Genomic DNA, 20,162 nt, shown 5'->3' with positions numbered 1-20,162 from the left:
CGGGTACTTGGGAAGCTAAGGCAGGAGAATGGCTTGAATCCAGGAGGCGTAAGTTGCACTGAGCCAAGCTGGCGCCACTGCATTCCAGCCTGGGTGACAGAGCGAAACTCTGTCTCACAAAAAAAAAAAAAAAAAGATGAGCCTGTGGAGGGGCGACTCCCTGAAACTCAAGGATTACACAAGGTGAAAATTATTTTTACACTAATACTAAAATATTATTTGACTTTTTCACGTGTTGACATTTACAATGACAAAGCAAAACAATGGTGGATAAAGCTGCTTCCAGTGTAGCACAAATCAAAGTAGTAGCACCAAACTTCACTAGTATTCATTGTGTTCTTCATCACCATACATTCACAATTTTAAACTGAAGGAGGAGGAGGAGGAAGGGAACAAGAAACATGGTCAGTTTCACTTAGTAATTCTTTTGATGAATCTACAAAAAACAATAATTTTAATAAGTCTCAACCCTTGAGTATACATCTTTATCATAGTCTGTGTTGGAAAATATGCGTGAAACACATCTGCGTACCAAGTATGTTGGTTGTGTTGACGAAAAGCAGTGGTGAGATTAAGTTGCAAACTAAACTAGCTACTTCTTAAAATACCATTTCTTACTTGAAAGAACAACTGACAAACTACTGTTATTCCAGCTTCTGTAGTTGATGGACATTTTCTCTAAAATGAATGAAGTGAGCTTGTCACATCAGGAAAACAACTGACAGTATTTGGTGTCAGTGATAAAATTTGAGCTTTCAAGCAAAAATTTGAATTTTGGAAAACTTCTATCTGCAATAAACTGACAGCTTCCCAACATCTAAAGACTTGTGATGAGATTGCAGTGATATCAACAAATGTGAATTTTCGATACAGTATCATGAAGTGTATCAACATTTAAAAGGTTCACATAACCAATATTTTTCAAAGGATCAATGTGTGATTTTACAAAGTCATACATTTTACATGAATGCATAGATGGATATGAAACATTCATTCAATGTGCAAGATGGACCAATGGTTTTAATTAACAGAGTAGGGAAAATTCATTGATATGGCTTTGGATTCCTCATTGCAAATAACCGTTAAAAAAATTACTTGTTGAGTTTGGCGATAGATGGGATAATACCCAGGGTTATCTGAAAAGGCTATTTTAATACTTCTACCAACTACATTTTTTCTTACTTGTCAACCAAAACAACATGTTACAACAGATTGCATATAAAATCAGTGTTAAAATGTAATTTTATTTTAAAGCCAGGCAGTTCTACTCTTTTTTCAAAAACTTTTTGTTTTGTAAAATGGTTATTTTTCATGAAATTGTTCTTTGTGTTTACATGTAATATATTTACGGTTATTTTAACTTAATAAATATTGAACTATTTCTGTCTTAATTTTTAATACGGTAAGTAAGCATTGATACAAGTCACATAAACAAAGCTCTTTGGGGTCTTCAGTTTTTCAGAGTATTTAAAAGTTTGAGAACTATTCCGCTATGGAACGTAAAATATAAATTTTAATTTAATGTAACAATTGAAACCATGATTTTCATTTTAGGAATTTATACTAGAGATATAATCTCACAAAGGTGATATTATTCAAAATTATTCACTGTTGGATTGTTTGGATTATCAAAAGACTGGAAACAACCCAGTATTTGCATATCAGTAGAGAATCAGTTACTGAGATACCTTCATACAATGTAATACTATATTATCTATATGACACAGATACAGATTTACCATTATGAAACCATCTCAAAGATTATTAAGTCAGAAATTTAGGATGCCAAAAAGTGTGTAGAGTACACTATTTGTGCAAAATTATATGTAGTATATGTATTTGCATAGACTGTCTTGGAAGGATAGACAAGAAACTGCTATAGTGGTTGCCACTGGAGGGGAGCACAGGATGGAGTAAAACGGCTTTTTTTTTTAGTTTCTTCCTGAGATTCTGATTCATTAGATCTGGGCAGGAGCCTAAGAATTCTCATTTCTAACAAGTTCCCAGCTGATTCAGAGGCTGCAGAACCACTGCATTAGAGAAATTGTGGTTAACAAAGTTGGAAAGGTAATCTGGGGGCAAAGCAATGAGTTCTAATTTGCTTAAACAATTCCACAGGTCAGTTAACTTCATTAGACTGAAAATATTAAGAATGCTTAAGAGAATAAGTGATATATGTGAACCTTTTTTATGTGTATCTTTTTTTGTTCTCTGCTTAATTAAAAACAAAATTATATATAAAAATTCATTGTAATCCATTTTTATAAGAACAGTAACACTTTAGTTTTGCTTTTAAAATTTAAAATTTTCTCTAAATCAGTTTTAGTTTCTCTAAATTCGTTTTAAACCCTTAATTATATTTCAATAAAGTATTTATATGTTTTAGAGAAGAATTTCATTTGTAATTTGGCTAAAGTTACCATCAAAGGGAAGTTAGCATATGTTTGTTAGTTTAGGATGATCAGTCCTGAAAAAGGCTGATTTTTACACTGTTTTTTGTAAATATAAGTAAATCAAAATGCTGTTCCTTCTGTTGCAGTTTCTCTTGAGTTTTTGAGAAAGAATTTTGGCCTTAAAGAAAACTTGAGATACGTATTTACTGAAGTCCCAAAGAAAAGACAATCCGAAGTTATAAATTCCTGGTTCTTTAAGTACTATGCCAAGTTCACAGGCCAGCACCTCCATCAGCATGCCCTTCTTTATAATCTACTCACAAAGAGACATTATTTCTCTGAGAATTTGCTTAAAGTAATTCTAGCTCCTAGCCTTGCACCTCTGATTTTTCCCATATTAAAAATACTTTCTTCCCCAGGCATAATAATATATTAAAACATAAAATATTCCTGTAGTGTGAGATTAAAAAGATACGCAAATTATAAAAGACAAAGAAAAGCTGTGGAAACATTCCAAATGAAAGGAGGCTATTAAGTAACAGCTTTATGCAATTTCTAGTCCTGCACTGTATTCTGTGCTGCAGGGACAAAAATGCTCTACGGGACAACAGGTCAGTGGAAAAAATTGAAATATAGATAGCACATTAGATAAATGCATTGTTTGTGTGTAAATTGTGAATTGTTAACTGTATTGTGGTCATATAAGAGAATATCCCTACTCCTAGGGAATGCACACTGATACATTTAGGGGCAAAGGACCTTAATGTATGTACTTATATACATGGTTCAAAAAAAAATGTATTTCAAAGAGGGAAAGAACACAAATGATTTTGTAAAAGGGGTAAAATGTTAACAATAGGCAAATGTGGTTAAAGGCTTAATAGATGTTTCTTTTACTATTTCTGTTATTGCAACTTTAAGTATAAATTACTACCAAATAAAAAAGCTTTTAAAAAAGTACAGAAAACTGAAATATGTAAATTTAAAAGTTTCTCTCCTTTAAAAGAGCAAATTTCCTTTGAAATTGTATTCTTGAAATTGTACTCTCAAAAACCATTTCTGTCATTTCACCTAAATATTTTTTTAAAATAAGGCCAGAGGCAGTGGATCATGCCTGTAATCCTAGCACTTTAGGAGGCCGAGGCAGGCAGATCTCTTGAGGCCAGGAGTTTGAGACCAGCCTGGCCAACATGGCAAAACCCGCATTCTATTGAATATACAAAAATTAGCTGGGCGTGGTGGCGCACGCCTGTAATCCCAGCTACTTAGTAGGCTGAGGCATGAGAATTGCTTGAACCCAGGAGCGGGAGGTTGCAATGAGTTGAGATCATGCCACTGCCCTCCAGCCTGAGCGACAGAGCAAGACTCTGTCTCAATAAATAAATAAATTTTGTGTGTGTGTGTGTGTGTGTGTGTGTGTGTAGCATTTAGAATAGCACAAGAAACACATTTTGTGATTGAGTTTAGTTTTCTGTGACCATATCTATAAAATATTACTGATAATTTATACTAAAATGCATGATTATGCCATTAACACATGAGTTAGATATATGTTTACTAGATATTTGTTAGAGCACTTGAAAAAATACCAACCAATTGGTTGTCAAAAGATTCATGAGATATATGAAACTACTTGGAAGAAAGAGAAACTAGGGGAAAAGTAAAGTATGAATAAGATTCTAATATGAGCATTTTGTCATTGGGCTAAAAATGAAGGGAAAAACTGTGGTAATGCTCTTCAAATTGTTCTCCCATTGATTTACAGTAGAGTGATTTGGTTTTGATGAAGTCTATGTTATCACTCGAGCCAGTTTGTAAATCACATTTTTGTATTAGTTCTTTTTTACTTGGCTAGCTCTTTCTTTTTTTTTTTTTTTTAAGCCATGATATATGTTTATCTCCTTGGAAAACCTTCTCCTTTTCAAGTGTTCCTGCCTAGAATTGCATTTTTATCTGTCAACCTACGTAATTCTCAGTAGTCCAAATCCATATGTTGCCAAATTACAGATGTTCTCTACGTGTTTTATTATTAATTCAACTATTGTATTTAATGTTGCACTCCTCTAAGGCAGAGTTTATCATCATAAATGGTGTTAATCATGAGGATCCTAAGTAATCAAATCATGAAATTAAATGAAAAATCATTTTTTACTTTGTTGTGCATTTTTACTTTTCCATGCTGAAGTGAATTTCCATTGGCTAGATTTTAATTCCACTCAGCCTGAAATTCTTTTTATTTCCTTTTGAATACATTATTGGAGACTCGATAGGCTTTCAATAATTACATAGCTCTCAATACGTAAGTATGCTTCACTAAATATACAATGAAGCATATTTCTGTATTAATTATCCTTTTATTTTCTTCCAAGTGTATATACTACCTCAGGTACAAGTTAAATAATATAAACAATAGGAAATAACTCAGTGATTAAAACAATACAAAATCAGTCCCCAAATTAAAAAGCTAAGTGACTGTGCATTGTGAATGTCCACATAAAGAGACTTAACTCTGGAACATCAAAATCTGTAAACCCCATCAGGTAGTGGGGACATTAGATGGGAGCGAGCACTAGAGGAGCTGACTCCTCAGTAACCTCAGTAACTTACTAACTTCCTCCATAACCTCACCTCTATAGGCCTTAGCTAAATACTGTGCAACTTTGTAAAAAACGGTCACTTGGAAAGGATATCTATATTCCCTTCATTTGCTTTTTCATTGATAAAAATTTATTGGTGCTTTTAAGAAGCCAGAGTGCTGAGAACTTTATAACTATTGGATCGAAGTTCATCCAGAATAAAGGCTCTTACGTGTGTATAAAGATAAGAGTCTCACATTTAAAATACTCCATATAATAATGGACTACCATTGATAATGCTTATTTTTCTCTTCGATGGCAGCAGTGATAATTACTTAAATAAGTCAAAACTACATTTTTAAAAATTGATGATTTTAACATTACAGGCTGAAATGGGGGCTCTTACTAACACTATACATTTTCCTTTTTATAATTTCAACTTTTATTTTAAATTCAAGGAGTCCATATGTAGGTTTGTTACATGGGTATATTACGTGATGCTGAAGGTTGGGACCCGATAGTTTTTCAGCCCTTGCCCCCCTCCCTCCTATAGAAATACTTAACCACACAAAAGTGTGCAATTTAGAAGAAGACATAGTCCAGATAATCAGCTGCAAGGGCCAGAATATGAATAAAATCATATTCATTTTGAAGCCACGTGTCAAATTCTTCTGTTGTATCCAGATTGATGTAGACTTTGAACAAATAATAAATGTAATATACCATACAAGAACACTTTATTTTGTGACTATTAATGGACTCTTGAAGTTTCTTTTGGCAGATGGAGATGGACACATGGATCATTTACTGCCAGGCTGTGAAGATAAAAATTGCCAAAAAAGTACCATCTACTTAGTGAGATCTGGGACAAAGCAGGTATATCAAGTTGCTTTTTAATGTAAACATTTTTTTATGTGCTTGGAAAAAAATCTTCAAAGGTTAGAAAAGTTACCTGTAGAATCAGAACAGAGGGAACCCCAAAATTAAGTTACCAACTTCCTCATTTTAACTTAATGAAATGCATTTAAATCTATTATTTTTTTAATTTGTTGAGGGAGAAGCATCATTATAATTATTTCTGGTGAAGAAAACCCATTCTGGATACTATAATTAAATGATCTTTTAGCTTTTTATATGCCAGGAATATGACAGAACACACTATAATGAAAGGTTACGTAGAAGAACATTATATCTATTTTCGCAGCTGATGTTGTTTTTATTTGTGTTATCTAAACCTATTTTATTACCTCATGCTGACTTTTACCTGTAACTTGTAGGTAAGCAGTTTCGAATCTGACAGTCACAGTGGAGGATTAATATGGGAATGATAGGTTGGAACAATCTTATTAGAATTGTTTTATTTTCTTTTGGAGGGTAATAAATGATAGAGTAACATACTGACTTTATAGCCCTTTTGGAAAGGGAGCATCATATTTTATGTGAAAACAAATCTTCAAACAGTCAACATTCTAAAAGCGTTTAACTGACCAGTCTGAATACCGTGGTGTTAAGTATACACAGCCAGTTATGGATGTCCTTGTTTCTTCTCCACCCCCACTGCTTCACTTTACTAGCCTTAAAATAAAATAAATGAAAGCATTTAACTGTTCTACCTATAAGTTTTATCTTGAACTTTTTTTAAGGTTTTGAATCACTTAAAACTTTAGATCAAGTAACACTTAATCATTGGTTCATAATTATTAGTAATCCTAGTAATTATTGCCTGTTGACAGACTACTGTAAGAATATTTTCAAATTATACAGTCATCTCTCTCTCTGGGAAGATAAATGTCACAGTTCTTTGGTGACTATTATCAGTGTCATATTGATACTGAAAAATCTTTTTACATTTTAGGCCTTAATACATTTACTTTAACAGGAATACTTTATTCAGTGTGGTTTATCCTCATTAATAACCTGTCAGCCTCTTCAGAAATTTGTGATAACGTGGCATTGAAATATCTCATCTGCTAAAATAAAACCCAACAGTTTTTTAAAAATCAAGTGAAACCATTGAAACATTTTAATGATATATAAAATAATACTGTTTTGCTTAAAGAAGGATTGAAAAATTATTAAAGATGCATACCAATTTTTTTAAAACACTCATTTTCTGTAAATATGTCTTTTCCAAGTTTCCCTTTTTCTCTGGTAAATTATACTTTCTTTGGAAAATATATAAATTATTGCAGATACTCTGTTTATTAACCCCTTTTCAAGAAACCGTCTTTAATATAATTTGACTTGCAGCCATATAAATGAGTCACCTGCTTAGAAGGAAAGGAAAGGAATCTCTAGGCATGTTTGGTCTCCTGCCATCTCAAGTCAGCTGTGCCTGCTTCTGCTCAGACATCTTCAGGTTATGTGCCAGCATTCATACTCAGCAAATTGTGGGCACATCTATAACTGTAATGGCATGATTTCTACTCTTCAGATTTCTAGTTATTAAAAAGTGAAGATTTATGTTATCTGAAGAGAAAGGGATTTCTAAAAGCCTATTTTGAAATCAGCCTGTTCTTTCTGTTCTCTTCATGGCCATTAATATAGAAATAAAGGAATTTACTAAAAATGTAGCTTCCGGCCATTTTAGTGACAGAGCTCATTCTTCTTGGCTGAGAATTGCCTGTCAGTTACTGATGAAGCCTGTCAGGCCTGGTGTTGTTTGCAAAGCCTCAGGAACTGCTCGGCTGGAAGGTAATGACTGAAGTCATCTGCATGTGTAAGAGGCACAGCAGCAGAATGAACAAGGGGGTCTCTGTCATGTTCTAACTTTCCTCCTAAGTTGGTCCTCCCAAAAGGACATCAGTATTAGATGATATTACAGTTTGCTCTAGTTTTTTAAAAATATTCATTTGAGTGTTTCTATGTGACACAGTTTTAAATTATGTAATCTGACTAGATGTGTATTAAAATCAGTTCAATCCTAAGATTCGTGCAATATTGTGAAAAACTTTCTAAGGCTTTCTGTGCCAGTTAGACAAAAATGACTAGGATAAATTCTAACGGAGACCACTTTTTTTCTTTCCCCAGAGTGTCACCTATTCACCAGAGTAAATTATGATACCCTACCATATTGTAGAGATAAAGACGTTAAGTAAAATAATGCTTATCTTGAAAACTTAATGGATCATTTGTTTTGCAAATTGTAAATTTTTTCATAACTATAAAGTCTGATCCTTTTCTCTTAATCCATAGTGGGTTCCAGTCCTACAAGATTTCAGTAATAAGGGCACACTCTGGGGCTTTGTGCCGTTTGTGGATAAACAGCAACCAACTGAAATACCAATTCCAATTACCCTTCATATTGGAGACTACAATATGGATGGCTATCCAGATGCTCTGGTCATACTAAAGAACACATCTGGAAGGTAAGAAAATTAACTGAGAAATATTTGTAAACTGTGTGAGAAATATTTGCAAACCATGGTGCTTTGCAACTGAATAGTACCTAAATATGTTATAATCTCTTAAATAAGGAACATGATGAGCTGAGTTCCTGTGTTTTAATTTGATCCCTACACTTCTCACAACTGCTTAGAATACCTATTTTTTTCCCACAGATTCATTATCTGTAAAACAAAAATGAACACCCAGTCTGAAGTAAAAAGTTATATTTCACTCAGTAAAACTTAATCTTTAAGAGGTCAAAAGTTTTTATAGGCAAATGACCCAATTACATTTTGAGACCGAAGACACTGGTGGTTAAGAACTGACTCTAGGCTTTGATCTCAGTCCAACCACTTACCCTCTGTGTGACCTTGGTCATATTACTCAAATTCTTCATGTGTAAAATAAGTGTAATAATTGTACCTCTGTCGTGGAGTTATAGTAAAGATTAAATAAGGTAAAAGTAAATGAATGACTTAGAAAGATACTCTTGGCGTATTGATTTTACATTTGGTAAATGTTGTTACATTATTATTGCTTGTTTTGTAATGACATTGGAAATTCCACCATGACTATTGATACTTTCTGTATGTGTAAACTGTGAGTACATTTATTGCATTAGCAGTGACTTTTAATGCTGCAATTACTTTAATTTTTGAAATAGAAGTACCAATAGATAAACCAATATAGTTAAACTCATAATTAGCTTGAATCCTGACAGATGCCATAAATATGACTGTTCCTAAATTTTAATACCTTATCGTTTTATTCATCTCACAATTAATGATATTCCTTGGCCCTTATTCTTTCTTTCCTTTTACATTATTTTTCTGAGCATTAATTTATTTGTTGACTCTGGAATTACTAGTGATTCAGCTCCATATTCAGAACCAGGCTCATGATACAAAACAACTTCTTCAGAAAAAGTCAGACCTATTATTGCTTTTAACACCAGTGTTGTCTGGAAATCTGATATTTAGAGAAATATTTATCATTAGTGAGTGTTCCTAAACTATTTATAGAAAAGCGTGGAGAGTCTATATGTTAACTTTCCTAAGCACGTTGGTTTGAAACTATAATGTCTCTGCATCGTGTTTGTAGAGTTTTCCAAGGACATGATCATGGTGTTATGCAGAGTTTAATATGTACTTATAACCTACGTGTGTGAAACAGATCTGATATAGCCAAAACAAACTTCTGAATGGAACGTGAGTGTTACTTCTTTTGAAAGCATAGTGACACATAAAAACAAAGAACTGCAAAATTACTTTATTTTAGACATTGGGTCTATTCAGAAGAATAAGAAATTACATTTTAAATTCATTTAATCCTGTGATTACTCATCCTTAGAATATTTAAATAATTTATATTTTACTATAAAAGTTCTTTATCAACAGTGTTTTTTGTTAACAATTCCTTTGCCATTTAGCAATACAGATGGTATCAACTGCTAACTCAGCAGTGAACACTTTAGTTCTGCAGGAAAAATAAGTACTAAAGGCAGTTGTACTTTTTTATGAAAGTCTTAATACCATTATAAAAGCAGTTGTGTAAAAATCAATTATTTCTTTTCTGTTCTTTTAAGGTAGATGAAAATTGAAGGATAGAGTTCAGTTCATCTCAGTGTTCATTCCATCACAGATGAGAAGTAGCCCTAACTTTAAATTAAATCTGAATATTATTTAGAGTTGCTGTTACATTTCTGTTGGAAAATTTGACAAATCATATTAAAATTAATGCTCTAGACCTTGTTAGGTCATTTTCTAAAATTCAAGGACAGATTGTAATTTCCTAGTAATAAATAAATATTTGTTTAACACTGGTACTATAGAAGTTATGTTAGTAATGTATCATCATGTCAAGCACATAGAGTGAATATTTCTTCCTTCTTTTGAGAATTTTATCTAGTGACTGCATTTAAGAGTGTGACTCTTAGTCTTCATTCTGACTATTCCTATCACCTTTGTATGATACAGTCAAAATGTTGACATATTTAAGAAGAGTTTTATTGTTACTAATATATTGCAAGTCACTGGATGAAACTGGATAGCAAAACCTGAGCTTCCATTGGGCTTTTATAGGAGTTCCAAGCCTAGAAGTAGCTAAAAATAAAAAACGTTTTTGGCGGCAAAGAAGCACACTCAGAAGTCTGAGTATCAGCTATGAGAGCATCCCAAACCTATAAAATGGCAAGTACATCTGTAAATGGCCAAATGTAATATATTGCCTGTTAGTTAATGCTGGGGAAAAAATGGTTTTTGTTTATGAAATAATTTTACTTTGTATTACTCTAGCCTCATTTTTCATAGGTTAGTTATTATCTTTATTTTACAAATATGAAAATGGTCTGAGATAAATCGGACAACTTACCCAATATCATACAGCTAGTAAGTTGGAATTCCTAATTCAGTTATAATCTGCATTTTCATCCGCATCCTCAGCTTTATACAATAATTTACCTTTACATTAATGACCCTGACTCATCAATGAAAGGTTACATTATGTTGCAGATGTTCTACTTTTTAAAAAAAGGCATAGAGGTTGATCTGTGGGAACATTTCTAGCCACTATTCTTTTTAATTTTCTCTATGAAGTAGAGATGCCGGTGAGGCTGCAGAGAAAAGGGAACACTTATACACTGTTGGTGGGAATCTAGATTAGTTGAACCACTGTGGAAAGCAGTTTGGAGATTTTTTCAAGAACTTAGAACTGCCATTCAACCCAGCAATCCCATTACTGGGTATATACCCACAGGAAAATAAACTGTTTTACCGAAAACACACATGCACATGTATGTTCATTGCAGCACTATTCGCAATAGCAGAGACGTGGAATCAATGTAGGTGCCCATCAATAGTGGATTGGATTTTTTAAAATATAGTATAAATATATTATGGAATACCATGCAGCCATGAAAAATAACAAAATCTTGTACTTTACAGCAACATGGATGCAGCTGGAGGCCATTTTCCTAAGCAAATTAACACAGGCACAGAAAACCAAATACTGCGTGTTCTCACTAATAAGTGGGAGCTAAACAGTATGTACTCATGGACATAAAAATTCCAACAGTAAACACTGGGAACTACTAGAGAGGGAAGAGAGGAAGATCAAGAGTTGAAAAACTAACTGTTGGGTACTGTGCTTAGTACCTGGGTGATGGGATCAGTCATACCCCAAAACTCAGTACCATGCAGTATACCCATGTAATAAATTTGCTCATGTACCCTATGAATCTAAAATAAAAGTTGAAATTATAAATGTTAAGAAAGAAAGAAATATTGTCCTGGATGTAAACTCATTGTGTCTCATTATTGAAGAAGACCTCATATTGCTATGTTGGCTAGCCTTCACTTAACCAACTCCAACTTCATAACTTGGAATTTGTAAAGATCAAAAAATTTTCTTTCAATAATATTGCCTATTCATCTACTATAATGAATTCCATATTAAAATTCTTAGTCCCATAATAAAATGGAAAAAGAACTCCACTAATTAGTTCTGAGGGAAGAAACCTTTGTAGACAGTGAGAGTTAATTCTACCGTTAATCCCAATGGAGATACATTAAAAGATATATTACACATTATTTATTTTGTCAGCAATCAATTTTAAAGTATTAAATACCCTTACACACTAAATTTATAGGTGTAAAGTTGCATTCCTTTATACTTCTTAAATTTTCTTTAAGTCTTTAGATACGACTCCTTCACATTTTTAGTATTATTTGCCTTTTTAATTTCTTTCATCAGACTTGATAAAGGCTTCTTCCTCCGTCTTATTATTTCAGTCATGTCTGTGTTTTTGTTGGTATTGTAGAGGTTCAAAGAATCACCTTTATTTTCAGTAAGATGAATTTCTTCTATGAATATTTTCTTTATGTTTGTTTTTACATTTTTTCCTGTTTTGCTTTCTTCAAGTTTATTTTTATTTTTTATTTTTTACATTATTTCATTGAATACTAAACTAATAGATGTTTACTCTTGTTTTCTATTAAGTGCTTTTAAGACTAAATATTGTGAGCTTGGCTTCAGGTCATATATTTTGATACTATGTGGTTTCTTTGTTCTTTCTTATTTAAAATTTTACATATACACAGAATTATTTAGAAAGGTATTTTAAAGAGTTCACATAAATATGTTTGGGAAGTTGCATTTATTGTTGTTTTTTGGATTTGAGTCTATCTCTTCATTTTTTGTTCTTTTAGTATGGCATTGCAAATATAAATGTGGCTTATGCAATACTTTTAGAAACTTGTTGAAATGTTTCTGGTAGTTTAATAGCTCAGTGAATGGTTATCTGAAATATCATTCCTGTTAATTATATTATTTAAATCTTTATTTTTATTTTCTTTTCTACCTTTTGTTGGATTATTCAACATTTTCTTTTATAGTTCCTAAGGGGGTTAACATATTAAAATTTTTGTTTTTGTCATAGTGGTTACATTTAAATATTAATACCTATACTTAAATTTTACCTTTAATGAACTACTGGAGTTAATATGTAAGGCAAGAATTTTAGGACACTTCTAGTTCTCTCTCTCCCCACCCCAATTACTTCTCATTCGGTGGTATTATCAATTGATGGAATGATTTTCACGTTTTGTTGCTACAGTTATTTACACTTAGCTACAGGGTTTACTGGTTTCTCTGATCACCATTGAATATTATATCTTTCATTCTTTCTTCAGTTTCCATTTTTCTGGACACATTATCAAGTAATTCTATCTGGGAGAGTCTGCAGCCTCTTTCTGAAACTTTGCATGTCTGAAATTTTCTTTATTTTCCTCCAGCCGGAATTGCTAACTTGGCTGAGTACAGGATTCTAGATTCAAAATTATTTTACTTCATATCCTTAAAGACACTTCGCCATTAAATTCCAATATTCACTTTTGCTAGTCAAGTCTGGTGATAATCTGATTGTTCATTGCAGGTAACCTCTTACGTTCTAAGATACTGGATTTGTACTTTATCCATAGTAGTTTGAAATGTTATCATGTGGAGTTGAATTGTGACTCCTGTAAATTTCTGTTATTTTTGTCTTCTCTTTCATTCTCTTAGTTTTTTTATTATTGTTGTTTACTTGTTAATTTGTTTCTAAAGCTTATATTAGAACACATGAGGGAAGATATAGGTCTGTCCTCCTTGTCTCTCTCCTGATACGCGCACATTTTTTAACTTGTATCTTTTGTGCTGTGTTCTGGAAAAATGTCTTTATTCAGCTCATTGACTACCTTGATTATAGAAGTGAACAAGACAGAAATGAAATTTACTCACTACAAAGTGTACTAGTCACCACTGTGAAAGCAACCCAGAAAATATGACTTACAGACACTGGGTAAGAAGTATCATTTTCCAAGCAGTTTATGTGTATAAGATAGCACATCATTAATTACAGAGAGAAAGTAGTAAATGATATATGAGTGTATATACTTGTCTTTCCATACAAATTATGTTGGTAAATTTCATTACTTACACACTAGTGGTACCAAGATAAATTTCATCATTTTCCATGATGTCCATGAAGTCCACTGATGAGTGCACTTCTAAATTTGTTTTTACATAAAATTATACTATGATAAAGTAAAGTAAGCTTTTTAGTGTTGAATCATCAACATATACGGTTAACTTTTGTGTTTTGTAGGGCAATGCTGGGAAAGGAGAATGCCATTCTGAGATAATATACTTAAATCCATTTTATTTAATATCAATCAGCTTTTTTAAAAGAATAGTGGCCACAAAGTTTTATGACTGCTAAGGAATAGTTAGCAGTCCTCTTCAAAAGAATAGTGATGTGGAAGATTCTGCACTCTTTTTTGGTATATCTTAACTACCTATATGAATCAGACTAGTGGTTATTGTGTATGGAATCACCAGGATGACACGATGGAAAATCCCTCTCCTAATAGTCTGTGAATAGGCCAAGACTTAGATTCAGGCCTCTCTTGTTATATATGTACTTTCAGTCACATATATTAATAAGAGGAGAAATAAAACACAAATGGAGATTGTTTTTACAAATGTACAGACAACATTTATGCTCAAATTGTGAAACACATGCACTGCATCATCTCTCACATACAGTTAAAAGTTTACTGTTAAATGCACCTTTGGATAAGAGAATTAAATAAAGATCATGTACTTTGGATCTCAGTTGAAATGCCAGTGCCACCACTTGTACTTCTGTTTCCTTTTGTCACTTATTTGACCTGTCTATGTATCTGTAAATTTATAAAATGAAGGTGGTTATACCTACCCTGAAAGTTCCTTGTGAAGATTGAAATACCATTCATTTCCCTTTCCCTCTTAAGTTTAACTAAGAAACCTATAATTAAGCTAGACTGGCACAATGTGAGTGATGACTTTAATTCCGAGAGATCTGTGAACAGCTCGGTCACCTCCTACCAACTGTAGACTACACAGATTATTGATACGGAAAGAACTGATGGGTATTTCATTTCTCTTCTTTTTCTACAACTATATATCCCAAAGGGTTGTTTATGTTTCAGAACATTTAAAACATGTAAGTTAAAATGTATCAATCTAAGAATATTTTTTTTCCAACTCCCAGTGACTTAGATCAGACTAATTTAAGTAAAGGTAGAATAAGTTGAACCCTTGCAACAGAAAATTATTAACAGGCCAGGTGTGGTGACTCAAGTCTGTAATCCTAGCACTTTCAGAGGCCAAGGTGAGAGGATCAGTAGAGCCCAGAAGTTCAACACCAACCTGGGCAACATAGTGAGACCCCATCTCTACAAAAAATAAAATGAAATAAATTAGCCAGGCATTGTGGCAGGTACCTAGGCACTCAGGAGGCCTGAGTAGGAGGATCACCTGAGCCTAGGAATTGGAGGTTGCAGTGAGCTATAATTACACCACTGCACTCCAGTCTGGGTGACAGAGCCAGACCTTGTCTCTAAGGAAATAAAAGGAAAAAGAAGCCGGGCACAGTGGCTCACACTGTAATCCCAGCACTCTGGGAGGCGGAGGCGGAGGCGGGCGGATCACGAGGCCAGGAGATCAAGACCATCATGGCTAATATGGTGAAATCCCATCTCTCCTAAAAATACAAAAAATTAGCTGGGTTTGGTGGTGGGCGCCTGTTGTCTCAGCTACTCGGGAGGCGGAGCTTGCGGTGAGCCAAGATCGCACCACTGCACTCTAGCCTGGGCGACAGAGCGAGACTCCATCACCAAAACAAAAAACAAGGAAAAAGAAAATGACTAACACTAAAAGGGAGAATTAAAAGGTATCAGCAGGAAGTGTGTTTCTGTAGATTTCAGGAGGTAGCTTAAAATGTCAAAATCTTTACAGATCCTCACTTTGTAACCTTTTCCCCCTAAGACTGGTAGATTAAGTGCTATATTGGATAATTGTTTTCAGTGTTGTGTATGTGAATTTTTAAAACACATAATAAGTCTTTGGTAGCAAGATACATCTGTTTACATAAGCCCATGACCTTTTCTCACTTTCTTCATAAGCAAAAACAGAAATAAAGAATACATACTATACAGAAAGAATGTATAAGGAAAATATAAATCAGCATTATTGTCTTTTTTTTTTTTTTTTTTTTTTTGAGACAGAGTCTTACTCTATCGCCCAGGCTGGAGTGCAATGGTGCGATCTTGGTTCACTGCAAGCTCCGCCTCTCGGGTTCACGCCATTCTCCTGCCTCAGCCTCCCAAGTAGCTGGGACTACAGGCGTCCGCCACCAGGTCCGGCCAGTTGTTTTGTATTTTTAGTAGAGATGGGGTTTCACCGTGTTAGCCAGGATAGTCTCGATCTCCTGACCTTGTGATTCGGCCTCCCAAGCTGTGATTACAGACGTGAGCCACTGCGCCCAGCCTATTGCCTATTTTTCATCATATATTTGTCACTAAATCTAAATAGAATATCAAGACCTTGTCTCTGTTTTTGCAGAAAAGAAGCTTGGTTCAGACTGATCTAAGTGTTTTCTTCATACCGATGTGCAAACATAACAAATGTAAGTCAGGTAGCAAGGCAACGTGGTACAGTGGCATGAGAATTAGATTTGATATAAAAAGATTTGCTTTAAAAGCCTGACAGCGTCATAATTTCTTCATCTGTGAAATGAAGCATATACTTCTGGTGCATTACGGAGAAGTTGTCAAAATAAGAGTATAAATGCGAGAGGAAAGTACAGGGTGTCCCATTAAATTAGGCTTTATATGTCTTTAATTTATTGGTAACAGCTTTTTACTCCCACAAAGTAAGTTTTTACAATGTTTAAATTGCCTGCATCTAGTGATTGCAGCATTAAGATCTTGGACATAGTATAATCATTTAAATATACTACGTATTAGTTGTTAACATTGCTAAAAAAAAGAATACCGAAAATGTCATACCTAAAGAAGAGGTCTTTTCCTCAGCAGGCCTTCTTTTAACTGAAGTATTTTGGAGCAGTGCGCGTGACTTATTTTAAAAGACAGATTTCTCTAGTCTTTTAAATATGAATACAAATTTTGACTCTTAAAAGTAACTGGTAACCCTTCTGTTAATAGAAAAAAAACAAATACAAGTTCCTTGAGAGCAGGAGTCTTAAAGAACCAGAATAATTCCCTCTCTGTTTTAGTAGCAGGTACTTATTCTTTCTTGTGCTGCTTTTCACATTTACTACACCATAGCATTGCTTTTATAATCAGAAACCTCAGAAACATAAAGACTTTTTTTTTTTAACTCATTGGGGAAACTAGACAAGGTCACATCTATATGGCTGGCTGCCTCTTCAGCATCTGGCATCCTTGAGAAAATACCTAATGAAGTGAGTTAGTGGGCTAAGTCTTGAGTCTATCCAGTGCTATAGTCTAATAATAAAAAACCTGGTTGATTTTGATCAGCCAATAAAATGAGTCCTGTTAAACAAAATTTTAATGAGGATTTTTGAATAGATTAATAAGCACCAGATATAGATAAAATCATTTTATAATTGATCATCTGTCAAATCAGGCATTCCCTGTATCATTATCATTTGTCAGTCATGAAATATTTAGCTCGAAAAAAATAGGAAATAGCTGGGCACGATGGCTCATGCCTGTAATTCCAGGACTTTGGCAGGCTGAGGTGGGCAGATCACTTGAGGTCAGGAGTTCAAGACCAGCCTGGCCATTATGGTGAACCCTTGTCTGTACTAAAAATGCAAAAATTAGCCAGCATGGTGGCGGGCGCCTGTAGTCCCAGCTACTCGGGAGGCTGAGGCAGGAGAATTGCTGGAACCTGGAAGACAGAGGTTGCAGTGAGCTGAATCGTGCCATTGCACTCCGGCCTGGGTGGCAGTGTGAGACGCCACCTCAAGAAAAAAGAAAAAGAAACATTGGAAATACTGCCAGTTTGAAATAGAATTCATTTTCACTCTAAATCAACACAGACTCAATAAGGCACTTACAGGTTTGACCTTTTTATATTATAATACATTAATTTACATTTTCTCTAGTTTTTAGTCCGTTGTCTCTCAGTGAAAATCTGCACCAAGAATCATCTTGAACACTGTTCCTATGGGAAGGAGGATTGTCTAATGGTGGTTGTTTTGTTCACTGATCTGTGTTTTATTCTCATTTGTCTTTTAGTAAATCTCTCTGGTCGTGAATGTTATTTACTTTTATTAAGGCACATAGATTTCTGTGTTTCAATACTTTTTAAAAATTATACTCCTGGGCTTTTAGGGCTGAAATGAAATATAAAATCACATAGTCTACTTATTTATGAATTAATTAGGGCACAGAGAACTTAAGTGATTTGTCTAAGATCACTCAGTAGTAGAATTGAGTGGATCACTCAAAAGTAGATCTAGTTCATTGCACAGTCTTTTTCACTGTGCTACGTATTTATTCAATAATTTGTCTATAATTACGAAGGAGCATTATGCTAGAATCTGAAAATAAATAACTGAAATTCGGCACTCTGTACCAGCACTAGCATTCTGTATTCAGAAATTCCATCGAGTGTTTCAAGATGTCTTTTTTATATTAAACTCTTTTTAAGCCATCTGCCTTCTATTTTAACGTATATTGTAAGAATCATTAAAGCCAAATTTATTGTTAAAATCTTGGAGACGCATAGGCAGCGGCCCTTCAGCTGTGAGCTTTTGCCTCCATGGCTATCCAAACATACCATTTCACCACCAAGTAACAGTCATTGGAATTCAGAACTGTCACTCTAGGAAAGGTGGAGTAGTCTCCAGTTCCTCCAGGTCTTTCTTTACTCAGGGACCTTATCCTTCTTCCCTTACCTGCTGCCCCCAGGGGTGTGAAGAACTGGACCTTCTCTCAGCCATTCATGTCAGAGCTCTCCAACACACCCTTGTGACCAAGTGGTAGAGATGGCTGACTAGAAGCATTTCAAGCACACCTCGTACTTCGAAGAGCAAAACAGCATGTAGACTATTACACTTAGAATACATTTTCCAAGAAGGAACATGAAGAAGTCAACAGAAAAGAAACAAGAAAAAAATAGGAAGAAGAAGGAAAACAGGAAGCCTATTTGACCAGAGTGGGCCAGGAACTGGGAGTGATTCCCCCATACAGGAAAAGGTGAATGAGACTCTTTCTGCAGTCCACTTTCCCACTGGGGAATCATACAATCCAGACCATAGGAGAGTACCATGTCCCTCTCAAGTCCTGAATCTAACTTAGGGAGTAGCCAGGAGACTATGAGAAGGAACTGTTCCAGGGAAAGAACATCCTGTGCCCTTTCTGAAACATAAGTGGCCACCGTAAGATACCACTCTTGATCCTACCTTTTAGCAGACTATGCACAGTCCTGGGAACCAGGCCAGAACTGATAAGCAAGTGTGTCATTGGCTCCAGCCAAAGGTATGGGATTCAGGAACCTCCCCATCATGGAATTGGGCTGGGAGGGGTTTCACCTGGGAGCCACAGTTTTATGGCCTGGGGTTGTTTTGCAGTCCAAAGACAAACAGCCTGTGATTTGGCTGGCTGCCTCAGCATGATGCCAGTGGCAGGCCGTAGGATGGTGTTCCACTAGGTTGAGAGCATGAGAGCAAGGCAGATCTCACTACCACCTGCTAGGCTATGGAAACTGAGCCACCCCACCTTCCCCATGCTGGTTAGTTGGAACAGAAAGAGTTGCTCCACTTCTCCCTGAACTATTGTTCCAGTGGCCTGAGAACTGTCCTCCAACCCGCATCAGGACTGGCACTTGTGCTGGCCATTAGGAGGACCAGGTATAGACCTGCCCGTCTCAGCCCCACCCTGCTTTCTCCTCTACCCAACACCACCAGCTTTCCCCTCTATTTCCCACCTTGGAAGCAAAGTACAGGACTGAGGCCACTGAGAATTCCAGGGCCCAACCCATTGCCTGGGAAACCCAACTACATCTCCAGGTTAACAAAGGTCAAGCCTTGACTCTAATACGACCCCTGCAGCTGGCTCTCACCAGCAAGCACTACCTACTGGCCAGGAGATCAACCTGCACAACCACTACAAAGTCTGATACAGTTTCATCCTAGAAGTAAATAGTTTTGCAGCCTAAAAGGGAACAGCATTGTCTAACCTAACAGAATATTCTGAACATCAGACAAAGACGAGTAAAGGTAGCAGATCCCATTCCTGCCTATCAGAGCCATGGTGCTGGTACCGCCCTTCACTCCCCAAGCGGAGACCTCAGCAGATTTTACCAGGGGCCTGAGGACTCCCCCACCACCCCACTCAGGGCTGGTGTGTACATCTGCCATGGGGGGCCTGAGTGCAGGGTTCCCCAATCTGGCTTTACCCAGCTTTACCACCCCATCCTAGAGTGAAGGTGACTCAAGCCCTTGAGCACTCCAGGG

At 35.2% G+C, this 20,162-nt stretch overlaps 1 protein-coding gene across 1 annotated transcript in view; it reads left to right on the top strand.

The window, feature by feature from the left end:
• The window catches only part of ITFG1 (integrin alpha FG-GAP repeat containing 1), a 287,705-nt gene that overhangs the window by 140,320 nt on the left and 127,223 nt on the right, over positions 1 to 20,162 (top strand). The window contains exons 9-10 of the mRNA XM_007992185.3: positions 5,751 to 5,845; positions 8,165 to 8,337. Of these exons, the coding sequence (XP_007990376.2) occupies positions 5,751 to 5,845; positions 8,165 to 8,337 (268 nt within the window). The remainder of the gene's footprint in view (positions 1 to 5,750; positions 5,846 to 8,164; positions 8,338 to 20,162) is intronic.

Source organism: Chlorocebus sabaeus, chromosome 5 (assembly GCF_047675955.1).
Source record: "Chlorocebus sabaeus isolate Y175 chromosome 5, mChlSab1.0.hap1, whole genome shotgun sequence".
NCBI classification, from domain to species: Eukaryota; Metazoa; Chordata; class Mammalia; order Primates; family Cercopithecidae; genus Chlorocebus; species Chlorocebus sabaeus.
Note: the sequence above shows the minus strand (reverse complement) of the source record. Positions and strands in the feature narration are given on the sequence as shown.